This window comes from Chiloscyllium plagiosum, chromosome 4 (genome assembly GCF_004010195.1).
Source record: "Chiloscyllium plagiosum isolate BGI_BamShark_2017 chromosome 4, ASM401019v2, whole genome shotgun sequence".
NCBI lineage: Eukaryota > Metazoa > Chordata > Chondrichthyes > Orectolobiformes > Hemiscylliidae > Chiloscyllium > Chiloscyllium plagiosum.
The window spans coordinates 74,576,077-74,591,219 of record NC_057713.1 but is presented as its reverse complement, the minus strand read 5'-3'; the positions used below and the strand labels follow the sequence as shown (position 1 = coordinate 74,591,219).

At 40.8% G+C, this 15,143-nt stretch overlaps 1 protein-coding gene across 1 annotated transcript in view; it reads left to right on the top strand.

Annotated features, from left to right (window-relative positions):
• The first annotated feature begins 1,200 nt into the window (after positions 1–1,200).
• The window catches only part of LOC122549483 (uncharacterized protein C18orf63-like), an 81,074-nt gene continuing 67,131 nt past the window's right edge, over positions 1,201–15,143 (top strand). The window contains exons 1-2 of the mRNA XM_043689343.1: positions 1,201–1,268; positions 8,231–8,287. Of these exons, the coding sequence (XP_043545278.1) occupies positions 1,263–1,268; positions 8,231–8,287 (63 nt within the window). The 5' untranslated portion in view covers positions 1,201–1,262. The remainder of the gene's footprint in view (positions 1,269–8,230; positions 8,288–15,143) is intronic.

Sequence of the window (15,143 nt, the reverse complement as noted above, 5' to 3'; positions counted from 1 at the left end):
TTCTCGTTTACACTCACATCTGATAAATTCATTGTCAGATATAAATGGGAGGTTACTCTGGCAATAGATCACAAAGGTTTCGTAAGAAAATTTGTCTGTAATGGTGTTGGGACAGATAAACATGGGCATTTTACACTTCCTAGTTTGGCTGAGATTGGGAAAATGCATGTGCATTTTATTTTAAAGGTTTCCATGACTTTGTACACAGTTCCCAGTTTATGTTGTAATTTCATACAGATCATTTAAGGTAAATTACATTGTGAATCACTATTATTGTTAGAGACAGTAGAGAGTAGCTGACAGCACAAAGTACACAATTGTACACACCATAAAGCGCATAAGTGCAAAACACACAAGTTATGGTGTAACAGAAGAATGATGAAGAATAGACTTTTTCTAGCAGCAATATGAAAGAATTTCACATGGGAAAGAGTCCAATTATACTGTGTTAAGGAGCCTGATGCTTGGGGGAAGAAACTGTTGCACAGTCTGGCCATGAGACATGGTATGCTCCTGTATCTGCCAGATGGCAGAAAGGAGAAGAGTTTGAGTGAGGGGTGTGTGGGGTCTTCCACAATGCTCTTAGCCTTTCAGATGCAGCATGTAGTATAAATGTCTGTAATGGTGGGAAGAGAGACACCAGTGATCTTCTCAGCTGTCCTCACTATGCCGTTGTAGGGTCTTACAATCCAAGAAGGTGCAATTCCTGAACCAGGCAGTGATGCAAGAGCTCAGGGTACTCTCAATGAACCCTTAGTTGAATGTGGTGAGGATGGGGGGTGGGTGGGAAGTGGGCTTTCCTCAGCTTGCACAGAAAGTAAAGACGCTGCTGGACTTTCTTGGCTATGGAGCTGGTTTTGAGGGTCCAGGTGAGATTCTCTGCCAGGTGTACGCCAAAACATTTGGTGCTCTTCACGATCTCTATGGGGGAGCCATTGATGTACAGCGGAAAGTGGTTGCTCCGTGCCGTCCTGAGGTCAACAACCATCTCTTTCATCTTGACAATTTTCAGAGACAGATTGTTGGCTCTGCACCAGTCTGTTGGCCATACTTTGGATGTTTTACAAATGGAAAACTCTGACAGGAGTACTCTGAAATGCAAGAACATCACTTGTATTGTAATTGGATAAACAGTATAATTCTGTTAAATAGTGACTGGATACCCAGAAAATTAAGTTCCTTTTTATCATCACAGGGAATTGCTATTTCTATATCCAGAAGTCCTTGCTGCTCCAGGAGAATATAAAGAAATTCTCACAATAATGTCAGTAAGTATAAGTTTTGGTATGCTATTGTACGTTAATTCTTAAGGATTGCAGACGAGTACTTAATGCAACAGACATGTTTTAGGAAACTATAGAAGCATAATTAAAATCCCTTTTGTATTTCTTAGTTGAACATACCTCCACCTGTCACTCAGGCAGTGTGTCCTACCATTCGTTGCATAAAACATTATTTTCATCATTTTATTTTTGCTACCTTTACTAATTATTTCAAATCAGTATCCTCTCATTCTGGATCCTTTCATGAGTTGTGAACATTTTCTCCAATTTAATGTGTCCAGATTCCTCATGATTTTGAATTTTTCAATCCGATTTCCTTTCCACATTCTTTTCTCCAAAGAAAACAGTATCATCTTTTCGAATCTGTCTTCGTAAATGAAATTCCTCATGCCTGGAATCATTATCGTAAGGTAAAAACAATGACTGCAGATGCTGGAAACCAGAGTTTAGATTAGGGTGGTGCTGGAAAAGCACTGCAGGTCAGGCAGCATCCGAGGAGCAGTAAAATCGACGTTTCGGGCAAAAGCCCTCTGAACACTTCAACCCCAGAGCATCAATGTGGACTTCAACAGTTTCCTCATTTCCCCTTCGGGCTTTTGCCTGGAACGTCGATTTTACTGCTCCTCGGATGCTGCCTGACCTGCTGTGCTTTTCCAGCACCACCCTAATCTAAACCATTATCGTAAGCCTGTTCTGCAGTGTCTACACCCTCAACTCCAACTACAGCCTATATCTACAACTCCAACTGAGGTCAAACTAGTATCTTCGATCAGTTCACCATACAAATCTTGCTCTTGTATTCCCCAGGACATCACCCAACCTGTCTACATGAGCTTGCACCTGCCTGTCTCCCCACAGCACCACAGCCTGACACATATGCCTTGTCCTTTGTGGTCATATGTTGTATCTGTGGGATCATGTTCAAATAAGGACCAAACTCTTTGATTGGCGAAAGTAGCCTCTTTATTCAGCAATCATGGCACAAGTTCGAGGCAGCCATAGAATCCCGAAATACCGTTCTTACAAGAGCCACTGTGTACACAGTTCTTACATATCATTACTGTACTGTTACATTTTTCATCTCTATTACACAAAGGTTTGAAGGGCTTCTGTTCTAGGAGACAAGAGATGGATTAAAATTGTACTAATTGCTGGCTGCTACATCTGATGGGACGTCTGACAGTCTGCTTGAATAATTAGAGGTGTTAGATCTTTTGTCTTTTAGTAAATGTTAGTAAAAGTACTAAGTCTATATGGTGTAAATAAGTTAGAAATCATAATAAAAGAACATTAAACTGATTACTGCAGCTGTGTGGTGAGATATATTTATTATTGCCAGTATGAGATTCATTTATACAAGCGTTGTTTTGTCACTTAGTTTCTTAAAGGGATGATGGCACAGTAATAGGGTATTTAACAGGTAATGTTTCGTGGGGACTAGATGGGGATGGTATTGTTCTGTATGCTGAGGTAAACACTGCTTGTAGCAAGGGCTGATAAGGTGTGGAAATGCAGTGATGGGTTTGAAAGCGTTTTTAAATTTAGATACTACAGAACTGCAGTTTTATGAATGAATGAAAGAAATGGTGTTATAGTAAATAAAAGGTTAGTAAAGGGTAATGAATGAATGAAAGGGGATTCATGAATATAGCGAGCTGGTGACTGAGTTAAGAAAGATAGCCGATAACACAATACCTCTCAATCCCAGTTGAAGCCAGAGTGTTACTGGCCTTGGACAGATACCCCACGCCATATGACCCCCATTCCCATCTGTGCTTTACCTACCTACAAATCCAATTGCCTCTCCTTCCTCTATCCCCCTTATTTATCAGTCTGCAGCCCCTAATTCCCACAAAAGGGTCAAGGAAAAGCAAAGGGCCTCTTTGTATTCTGGTAAACAATCATCCTCAAGATCATTAAAACGTATATGCAGGTAATTTATCTCATGCTGTCAATGAAACCCTGCTGTATACAATTTGGCTTCTGCATTTTATACTTCACAGTGATAACTCCATTTCAAGAGTAATTGTTTTTTCAAATGCTTCACGTCTTGCCCTACCCTATCCCCATCATCTCCTCCAGCCCTACAACCTATTTTGCACTTCTGCCTTTTGAGCATGATCTGATCTCTGGAATTGAATCATCAAACTGCTTTTTAGATTTAAAATTCTGTTTCTCTTAAATCTACCTATTTGCCCCAGCATATAATCTCTCATGGTAATGTAGACTTGTGTTATGTGGTGTCAATCTTTTTTCCCAATACTTTGAAGTTCTATAATTTTTGCCAACTGAACTGACTTATCTCAAGCTATAGTTAATCACATCAGATAAAACCTGCAACCTTATAAAAAGAGATGGAGGATCTTAGAGTCATAGAGATGTACAGCATGGAAACAGACCCTTCTGTCCAATCCATCCATGTCGACCTAATATTCCAACCCAATCTAGTCCCACCTGCCAGCACCCGGCCCATATCCCTCCAAACACTTCCTATTCATATACCCATCCAAATGCCGTTTAAATGTTGCAATTGTACCAGCCTCCAACACTTCCTCTGGCAGCTCATTCCATACACGTACCACCCTCTGTGTGAAGACGTTGCCCCTTAGGTCTCTTTTATATCTTTCCCCTCTCACCCTAAACCTATGCCCTCTAGTTCTGGACTCCCCGACCCCAGGGAAAAGACTTTGTCTATTTATCCTTTCCATGCCCCTCATAATTTTGTAAACCTCTATACGGTCACGCCTCTGCCACCGACGCTCCAGGGAAAACAGCCCCAGCTGTTCAGCCTCTCCCTATAGCTCAAATCCTCCAGCCCTGGCAACATCCTTGTAAATCTTTTCAGTACCCTTTCAAGTTTTACAACCGATAGGAAGGAGACCAGAATTGCAAGCAATATTCCAACAGTGGCCTAACCAATGTCCTGTACAGCCACAACATAAGCTCCCAACTCCCGGTACTCCGTACTCTGACCAATAAAGGAAAGCATACCAAACGCCTTCTCCACCATCCTATCTACCTGCGACTCCACTTTCAAGGAGCTATGAACCTGCAATCCAAGGTCTCTTTGTTCAGCAACACTCCCTAGGACCTTACCATTAAGTGTATAAGTCCTGCTAAGATTTGCTTTCCCAAAATGCAACACCTTCATTTATCTGGATTAAACTCCATCTACCACTTCTCAGCCTATTGGCACACCTGATCAAGATCAGATCAAGCGGCACGGTGGCTCAGTGGTTAGCACTGCTGTCTCACTGCACCAGCTTCCCAGGTTCGATTCCAGCCTTGGGTGACTGTCTGTGTGGAGTTTGCGCATTCTCCCCATGTCTGCGTGGGTTTCTTCCGGGTGGTCCGGTTTCCTACCACAGTCCAAAGATGTGCAGGTCAGATGAATTGGCTAAGTTAAATTGTCCATAGTGTTAGGTGCATCAGTCAGAGGGAAATGGGTCTGAGTGGGTTACTCTTCAGAAGGTCGGTGTGGACTTGTTGGGCCGAAGGGCCTGTTTGCACACTGTAGAGAATCTAATCTAATCCTGTTGTAATCTGAGGTAACCTTCTTCGCTGTCCACTACTCCTCCAATTTTGGTGACATCTGCAAACTTACTAACTATACCTTTTATGCTCGCATCCAAATCGTTTATATGAATGACGAAAAGTAGAGGACCCAGCACCGATCCTTGTGGCACTCCACTGGTCACAGGCCTCCAGTCTGAAAAGCAACTCTCCACCACCACCACCCTCTGTCTTCTACCTTTGAGTCAGTTCTGTATCCTAATGGCTAGTTCTCCCTGTATTCCGTGAGATCTAACCTTGCTAACCAGTCTCCCATTGAGAACCTTGTTGAAAGCCTTACTGAAGTCCATATAGATCACATCTACTGCTCTGCCCTCATCAATCCTCTTTGTTACTACTTCAAAAAAAACTCAATCAAGTTGTGAGATGTGACTTCCCACACACAAAGCCATGTTGCCTATTCCTAATCGGTCCATGCCTTTCCAAATACATGTACATCCTGTCCCTCAGGACTCCCTCCAACAACTTGCCCACCACCGAGGTCAGGCTCACTGGTCTATAGTTCCCTGGCTTGTCCTTACCACCCTTGTTAAACAGTGGCACCACGTTAGCCAATCTCCAGTCTTCTGGCACCTCACCTGTGACTGTCGATGAAACAAATATCTCAGCATGAGGCCCAGCAATTACTTCTTTAGCTTCCCACAGAGTTCTAGGGTACATCTGATCAGGTCCTGGGGATTTATCTACCTTTATGCATTTCAAGATATCCAGCACTTCTTCCTCTGTAATATAGACATTTTTCAAAATGTCACGATCTATTTCCCTACATTCTATATCTTGCATGTCCTTTTCCACAGTAAATACTGATGCAAAATACTAATTTAGTATCTCCCCCATTTTCTGTGGTTCCACACAAAAGCCACCTTACTGAGCTTTGAGGGGCCCTATTCTCTCCCTGGTTACCCTTTTGTCCTTAATATATTTGTAGGTCTGGTGGCATTTATAGAGAGAATGCAGAGTTAAGCTTTCAAGTCCAGTACAGTTCTTCTTCAGAACTAAAATGTTTTGAATTCTTTGTTTTTGCGGGATGGGCCCAATCACTTCTAATACCGTCAAAATTGGCCTTTCTCCAATTTAGAACTTCCAACTTTTAGATCTGGTCTATCCTTTTCCATCATTATTTTAAATCTAATAGAACTATGGTTGCTGGCCGCAAAGTGCTCCCCCACTGACACCTCAGTCACTTGCCCTGCCTTATTTCCCAAGAGTCGGTCAAGTTTTGCACCTTCTCTAGTGGGTACATCCACATACTGAATCAGAAAATTTTCTTGTACACACTTAACAAATTCCTCTCTATCTAAACCCTTAACACTATGGCAATCCCAGTCTATGTTTGGAAAGTTAAAAATCCCCTACCATAACCGCCCTATATTCTTACAGATAGCTGAGATCTCCTTACAAGTGTATTTCTCAATTTCCCTCTGACTATTAGTGGTCTATAATACAATCCCAATAAGGTGGTCATCCCTTTCTTATTTCTCTGTTTCACCCAAATAACTTCCCTGGATGTATTTCCGGGAATATCCTCCCTCAGTACAGCTGTAATGCTATCCCTTATCAAAAACGTCTCTCCCCCTCTTCTCTTGCCTCCCTTTCTATCCTTCCTGTAGCATTTGTATCCTGGAACATTAAGCTGCCAGTTCTGCCCGTCCCTGAGCCACGTTTCTGTAATTGCTATGATAACCCAGTCCCATGTTCCTAACTGTGCCCTGAATTTATCTGCCCATTGCATTGAAATAAATGTGTTTTAATTTATTAGTCCTGTCGTCCTGACTGTTTGACTTGCTCTGTTCTCAACTGTATCAGTCTCAGATTGATCTCTTTCCTCACTGTCTCCCTGGGTTCCACACCCCCACCTTACTAGCTTAAATCCTCCTGAGCAGCTCTAGCAAATCTCCCTGCCAGTATATTAGTCCCCTTCCAATTTAGGTGCAATCCATCCTTCTTGTACAAGTCACATCTACCCCAAAAGAGATTCCAGTGATCCAAAAATGTGAATTCTTCTCAGGCTAATATCAGAAGCTCAACAAATTTGTTGTGACTGATGTAATTAAATTATTTAGGAAAAGAAAGCCACAAATTATCAATCTTCATCTAACATTACATATGATTGAAATAAGCCTCAATGTTCACAAAACTGACAGATGATTAAGTTGGAGACTGGAAATATGAAGCAGTGATAATTAGCATTTGAATGGAAAGCAGTTAACATTAGAAAACAGAAAGTGGTGGTAAATTGAACTCATCTTAGATTATTTACAGTGTGGAAACAGGCCCTTCGGCCCAACAAGTCCACACCGACCCTACGAAGTGCAACCCACCCATACCCCTACACCTAACACTATGGGCAATTTAGCATGGCCATTTCACCTGACCAGCACATCTTTGGACTGTGGGAGGAAACCGAAGCACCTGGAGGAAACCCAAGCAGACACGGGGAGAATGTGCAAACTCCACACAGTCCGTCGCCTGAGGCGGGAATTGAACCCGGGTCTCTGGTGCTGTGAGGCAGCAGCGCTAGCCACCGTGCCTATCCTATTAGTAATGGGATCTATCTAGTATCGCCATTATTTTCATTTGATATAAGCTATTTTGATGATAATACCTTTAGGAGTTCAGTTATGCTGGGAAAGATATCAATAACAATATCTTTTGATATCATATTCAGGGTCAAACACTTCTAACAATTACTAATTTGCCATTAATCTTGATCTGCAGTGCCTCTCTGCTCAATATGATCAACGCCGAGCTGACTAGATTGCAGCCTTGGCTGATGTTGGCAAGCTTCTAGATGCATATTTAACTTTAGTTGTAGCCACTTTCGGGCAGAGTCCCATTTTAAACTTTTGGTGTTTGGCTCTGAACTTCAATAAGTATAACACAATAACCAGTATTTCAGTAAATAAGTGAAAAAGTTGTATTTTAGAAAATATGCGGGTGAAGATCCTAACATAACGCTAAAGACACAAATACGAAGCATGTTGAAAGGCACTTAACTAACATGTGCCTATGCCAGGGAAGTCGAGAAAGGGAAAATCTAATTCATCTAAATATTTATCTGACATCCATAACCTATGCTTTTCAAACTACATAGTTCCATGCAAGTTCTGCTCATCAGCCAGAGGAAATGGTGGAGGCTGATACAATTGCAACATATAAAAAGCATTTAGATGGGTATATGAATAGGAAGGGTTTGGAGGGATATGGGCCGGGTGCTGGTAGATGGGACTAGATTAGGTTGGGATATCTGATTGGCATGAACAGGTTGGACAGAAGGGTCTGTATCCATGCTGTAAATTTCTAAGACTCTATAACACTGATACCACAGAAACAATGTCTACCCACAGTTTGTGAAAGGTGGGTTTGTTTTTCAGATACCCTTTTATAAGATGGGAAACATTCAAGCATATGTTCAAAAACAGGGAGGAACGGTAAGTTGCTGAACAGAACAAATATTATTGGTGAAATATAATCAGATTTTTAACAATAGGGTATGTGTACTTGTCAGTTTACTGATAGAGTTTGAGAAGTTTTGGATGTGTCTAGAGAATTTATTCTCAGATTTTAATGCACATGTTTTAAGTTCTTTAGTAGCTGTCAAAAGTTGCATATGCTTTCGTGAAGTGCTTTCTTAGTATGTTTCTTGTGTTTCCCTGTCTTATTTTGCATATTTTTAAAGCTGAGCACTTATCTCTTTTTCTTTCTGTTCAAGACTTGATAATATTCCTCCTGATTATACTGAGGAATCTGAGCACAGGATTGTTTCATTGACTTAAAAAGTACAATAGCAGGATTAGATCACAACTTCAGTGTAAAAATCCCACATATGGCCCATGATTTCACATTGAGGGAATTTTTTTTAAGTAGATAGGAATTTAAAATAAGCATGCAATGTATATTGTGGACAAGTGAAGTGCAAAGAGACTTGGAAGTTCTAGTCCAGGATTCTCCCAAGGTAAACTTGAGGTTGAATCAGTAGTTAGGAAGGCAAATGTAATGTTGGCATTTATTTTGAGAGGACTTGAATATAAAAACGGTGATGTACTTCTGAGGCTCTATAAGGCTCTGTTCAATATATTTAGAGTATTGTGTACAGTTTTGGGCCCCATATCTCAGGAAGGATGTATTGGCCCTGGAAGTTCAGAGGAGGTTCACAAGAATGGTCCCAGGAATGAAAAGCTTACATATGAGGAATGTTTAAGGACTCTAGGTCTATAGTCCATGGAATTTAGAGGGACAAGGAGGGATTCAATTGAAACTGAAATAGAATACCGAAAAGTCTAGACAGAGTTAATGTTGGGAAGATATTTCCATTGGTAAGAGAGACTAGGGCACAACCTTAGAGTAAAGGAAAGATCTTTTAGAACCGATAAGAAACTTCTCCAGCTACAGAATTCACTGCTACAGAAGGCTGTGGAGGCCAGGTCATTGAGCATATTTAAGATGGAAATAGATAGATTCTTGATTGTCAAGGGGATCAAAGTTTATGGGGAGAAAGCAGGAGAATGGGTTTGAGAAACTTATTATCCACGATTGAATGGCGGAGCAGATTCGATGGGCAGAATGACCTAATTTCTGCTCCTGTGTCTTAGGTCTTAAGTATCAATACAGGTGAATGTTGGAAAATTAAGACATTTTTCTTACAATTATAGTATTTACCAGCCAGGTGGTACTTGCCCTTTGTTTTATCTCTCAGTGTGCCATATTCTCCAAATACCTATTATATTAAGAGTCTCAAGTACATTTGAGATTATTTATGTGCATTTGATCATAGTTATTAGGTTCATCAGTAGGTCTTAAGTTCTGTTGCTTTGCACCTATCTTTCACCAGTCATACATTTACATGTCACATAAAGGACACATACACCCTGTGTTTACAACAAGTGCTGAGTAACGTTAAGCTTGCTTTGTAGTTGTGAATGTTCTATTTCATATACAGATATACACTGCCAGCATTGTTCCTTATTAGTCATGATTGAGTTGAACTTCATTTCAGAAATGTAAGTAAATAGAATTGAATTGTTTTATAACATCAACATTGATGGGAGTTATGGGTCTTTCATGAGTCTTAAATATAATTTTCTTTCAAACTGAGTGTTGTAAATAATTAATTTTTGCTAATTAGTGTAGGATTTCAATATTAGAGACCCAATGTTATTGATATGCATTATCAAGTCTGACATAATGAGAGTTTAATATATAGATACCTTTTTCTTCAGATGAAAAGTCCATTGTAATATTTCACACAAATAATAATGTACTTGAATACATTTGGGAAATCATCAGTAATTCTGCTTTTATGCATTTTTTTTTAACTTTCTCCCACTAGGATTTGGGTTGAAATTCATTTTAAGTTGAACAAATAGACCTCAGAGTGAAAATTGTTGTATTCATCATTGTAAATTAGGTTTGAATCAAGTTCTAGCTGAAATTAGAGTATTCTTATAAAGGTGATTGAAATGAGAGTAATGTGAAATGATGTACTATAAACTAATCTGAAATGAGATTGACAGGAAATAAAAATGATCTTGGTCATTAAACATAAACTGAACTGAAAATATTAAAATTGTCCTGTGATTCAGCAAGAGTATCTGGTGAATACCTGAGAATTATGAACTGGAAGATCACATTTTTAATTCAGTAGTTTTCATTGTGCTACTTTAATCTGATGCAGTAATCATAATGTTGTAGTTGACTTTAATTGAGCAAAATTAGATAAAAAGTGCTGAAGGTTACATTTTATGTGAACAATAGGTTAAGATAGCAATGAACTAGGCTGCAGAACACTCAGTGAACAGTTTACTCATGTTCAGTCTCAAGGCTCCCATATGATACTTTACAGATCTGGACTTTCTCCTCTGGGTCTTTCTTAACATCCAATCTAAACCATCATTTGCTCAGTCCTGTATTAACACTGATCCAGCTCCTTGTTCTTTTTTTGAGGAGATTCTGATTTTTTTTATTTTATTAGACAGTAGTTTTTATAAACAGTTAACATTAACAACTATATACAGATAAACAGCCATTTACAAGGGAGAGGTATGACAAAGCCAAACCACACCGTTCAAACCAGTTGTCAGGGAAATGAGGACAAACCTCAAATCCCAGCTCCCTGTTTTTTTTTACACTTGTTCTTTTTTTTATTACCCCCACACTACCACCTAACTGGTAGTGCTCATTTATTCCCCTGCACTCATGTTGTGTGTGTGCAGGTGTGAGACACAGTGAAAGACACAAGGTCAGCTCCCTGTTCTTTTTCTTTTTTCCTTCTAATGCACTGGCTGTGGGCCAGCCAGTCCCAGAATCATTCCCCTTGTCTTGAAACAATCAAGAGGAGAGTCCTTGCACACTGGTCCAGCTCCCTCAGAGGTAGCTCTTGGAATGAACAGAGTTTCTAATGTTTTTATTTTCTTCTTTTACCCCCACACTACCTGTGGTAGTGCTCAATTATTCCACCGCACCCATGTTGTGTGTGAGAGACAATGAAAGGCACAAGCTGAGCTCCCTGTTCTTTTTTTTTTCCTTTTTTTATAGTTCATGTGATGTGTAGGCACAACTAGGATTTGATCCCAAATTTCACTCTTTAGCGAGCTAGTACTTTAACCAACTAAGCCAGAATGTCATGTTGACACTCCTGTTTTTTTATTATTATTAAACCCCCACACTACCGCCTAACTGCGGTAGTGCTTATTATTCCCCAGCACCCATGGTGTGTGTGTGTAGGTGTGAGACACAGTGAGAGACACAAGGTGCACAAATCTTTATTCAATTTCCACCACCAGGAAGATAGGAAAACACCCGAGTGGCCAGTGACAAGCAGTGCCCTTCGCATCAAAGGGCAATGCTGTGTGATCAAAACAGTGAAGGGGAAGGGAGGGATTAAATCAAAATAGAGTTGGAGCGGAGCTCCCTGTTCTTTTTTTTTCAAGCAATGCCCTTCTCTCCGTTTATATTTTTTAAACCTCCACACACTACCGCCTAACCGCGGTAGTGCTTATTTTTTCCACAGCACACATGGTGTGTGTGTGTATGCAGGTGTGAGACACAGTGAAAGACACAAAGTGCACAAATCTTTATTCACTTTCCACTACCAGGAAGATAGGAAAACACCCGGGTGGCCAGTGACAAACCCTGCCCTTCACATCAAAGGGCAATGCTGTGTGATCAAAACAGTGAAGGGGAGGGTAGGGACTAAATCAAAATAGAGTTGGAGGGAAGCTCCCTGTTCTTTTTTTATATAGACTTGGAGGGGGAATCTCCTGTCTATTTTTTTTACTGCCCTTCACAAGAGGTCTTTTCTTTTTTTTTCTTTTTTTATATAATTCCCTGTTTATTTTTTGTTTATTTTTATTTTTTTTAATTTAACCCCCACACTACCACCTAAGTGCGGTAGTGCTTATTTTTACCCCAGCACACATGGTGTGTGTGTGCAGGTGTGAGACACAGTGAAAGGCACAAAGTGCACAAATCTTTATTCAAATTCCACCACCAGGAAGATAGGAAAACACCCGGGTGGCCAGTGACAAACACTGCCCTTCACATCAAAGGGCAATGCTGTGTGATCAAAACAGTGAAGGGGAGGGGAGGGACTAAATCAAAATAGAGTTGGAGGGGAGCTCCCTGTTTTTTTTTGTGTGAACGAAAAAGTGAAGGGGTGGGCAAGGGTTAAATCAATTTAGGGTTGGAGGGGGAAACAGGGCACTCCATGCCCCATAGTGCCCATCTCTTCCTGAAGTGAATCCCATTTTTTTTTCTCTTCAGGCCCAGGAGCAGACCCACGAGGAGGTCTTCAGACCTGCCCTCCCTCCTCCGTAACACTCCTGTTCTTTTTTTTTCTCTCTTTTTTTTAACCCCCACACTACCACCTAAGTGCGGTAGTTCTTTTTTTTTCCCCAGCACCCTTGGTGTGTATGTGCAGGTGTGAGACACAGTGAAAGACACAAAGTGCACGAATCTTTATTCAAATTCCACCACCAGGAAGATAGGAAAACACCCGGGTGGTCAGTGACAAACACTGCCCTTCACATCAAAGGGCAGTGCTGTGTGATCAATACAGTGAAGGGCAGGGTAGGGACTAAATCAAAATAGAGTTGGAGGGGAGCTCCCTGTTCTTTTTTTTCGCGGAAGAGGGGCAGGCAATCTCCAGTTTTTTTTTGTGCAGGTGTTGACACTCCTGTTTTTTTTTATATATTAACCCCCACACTACCACCTAAGTGCAGTAGTGCTTATTTTTTTCCCCACACCCATGGTGTGTGTGTGCAGGTGTGAGACACAGTGAAAGACACAAAGTGCACGAATCTTTATTCAAAGTCCACCACCAGGAAGATAGGAAAACACCCGGGTGGCCAGTGACAAACACTGCCCTTCACATCGAAGGGCAGTGCTGTGTGATCAAAACAGTGAAGGGGAGGGTAGGGACTAAATCAAAATAGAGTTGGAGGGGAGCTCCCTGTTCTTTTTTTTTGTTTTTTTTATGCTTTTAATTGTAAAAGTCATTAACACCTAAACACACTTAACCATGAACATTTAATGCCAAACAGAATTTAAACAGCAATTGTCCTGTACAGAGGATCTTCAAGATAACTGCATTACTTTGGTAGTGCCTGGGAAGGAAGGTTGAAAATCCCTATTTTTTTTTGATCCCCGAGAGAAAGGGGGAGGACTCCCGCGTAGCGAGTCCTCCACTGGGGATCCCCACCGCCCGGTGGCAAATGGGCACGCCAAGGCGTGTCCGGACGGTGGGGAACTTTTGTTTATTTTTTCTTTTTTGGACACCGCATGCTCCTTCTCCAAGGACACCCGGGCTCTAACGTACACTCCTGTTTATTTGTTTTTGTTTTTCTTTTAGTTGGAGGGAGAAATGATGCACTCCACCACTCTCCTCTTTATATTTTTTTTCCTCTTTCCTTTTAACCCCCACACTACCACCTAAGTGCGGTAGTGCTTATTTTTTCCCCAGCACCCATGGTGTGTGTGTGCAGGTGTGAGAGACACAAGGTGCACAAATCTTTATTCAAATTCCACCACCAGGAAGATAGGAAAAACACCCAGGTGGGCAGTGACAAACACTGCCCTTCACATCAAAGGGCAATGCTGTGTGATCAAAACAGTGAAGGGGAGGGTAGGGACTAAATCAAAATAGAGTTGGAGGGGTGCTCCCTGTTCTTTTTTTTTGACGTGAAGATTTTTTATTATAAAGCAAAGTTAAACTTGACATACAAATGAGGCACAGGAATAAAGAAACTTGTCACTTGACATACAAATGAGGCACAGGAATAAAGAAACTTGTCAAAGCTATAAATTTCCAAGATAAAAGTCAACATTCAAAATTTCCAGTGTCTAGATTACAGTGTGAAGGACTCCAGATCCCCAAATTAGAAAGTCAGTAGTCAACATTAGATAGTATTTGCATGTGCCAATTAGAATGTACATTATGCAAATTGGAGAACATTCTTTCCACATTCCAAGGCACCCATTTTCCCTATGAAGCAGGTCAAACATATACACAAACTATTCACATTTGTACAATTTCCACAGTACATCCAAACAAGCTACAGAAGATCTTGGTAAATACATGTTCAGTTTCAGATTTGAAATTCATCAAGTTATTGTTGGAAATGCTGATAGTAGTGCTGGCAAATTAGCATGAGTTAATTTTGAGGATCATCACAGACAAGCTTACCAATTTAAAAGTCACCTTCTGCAGATCACTAACTGCCTGGCAGCAATGCCACAATGAAACAAGATTATCTGCCAGCATTACATAAGCATTTAGCTCCCTGTTCTTTTTTTTCTCTTTTTCTTAAGATAGGAAAACACCCAAGTGGCTAGCGAAAAGCACTGCCCTTCATTTCAAAGGCCACAATGCTGCGTGATCAAAAACGTGAAGGGGGAATCCTCTGTTAATTTATTTTTTTTCTTTTTTCCCCACACTACCACCTAAGTGCGGTAGTGCTTATTTTATCCCCAGCACCCATGGTGTGTGTGTGCAGGTGTAAGACACAAAGTGCACCAATCTTTATTCAAATTCCACCACCAGGAAGATAGGAAAACACCCGGGTGGCCAGTGACAAACACTGCCCTTCACATCAAAGGGCAAGCACACCTGTTTTTTTTCTTTTTTTTTCTTTTTTTGGTGTGTGTGTGTGCAGGTGTGAGACACAGTGAAAAACACTAAGTGCACGAATCTTTATTCAATTTCCACCACCAGGAAGATAGGAAAACACCCGAGTGGCCAGTGACAAACACTGCCCTTCACATCAAAGGGCAAGCACACCTGTTTTTTTT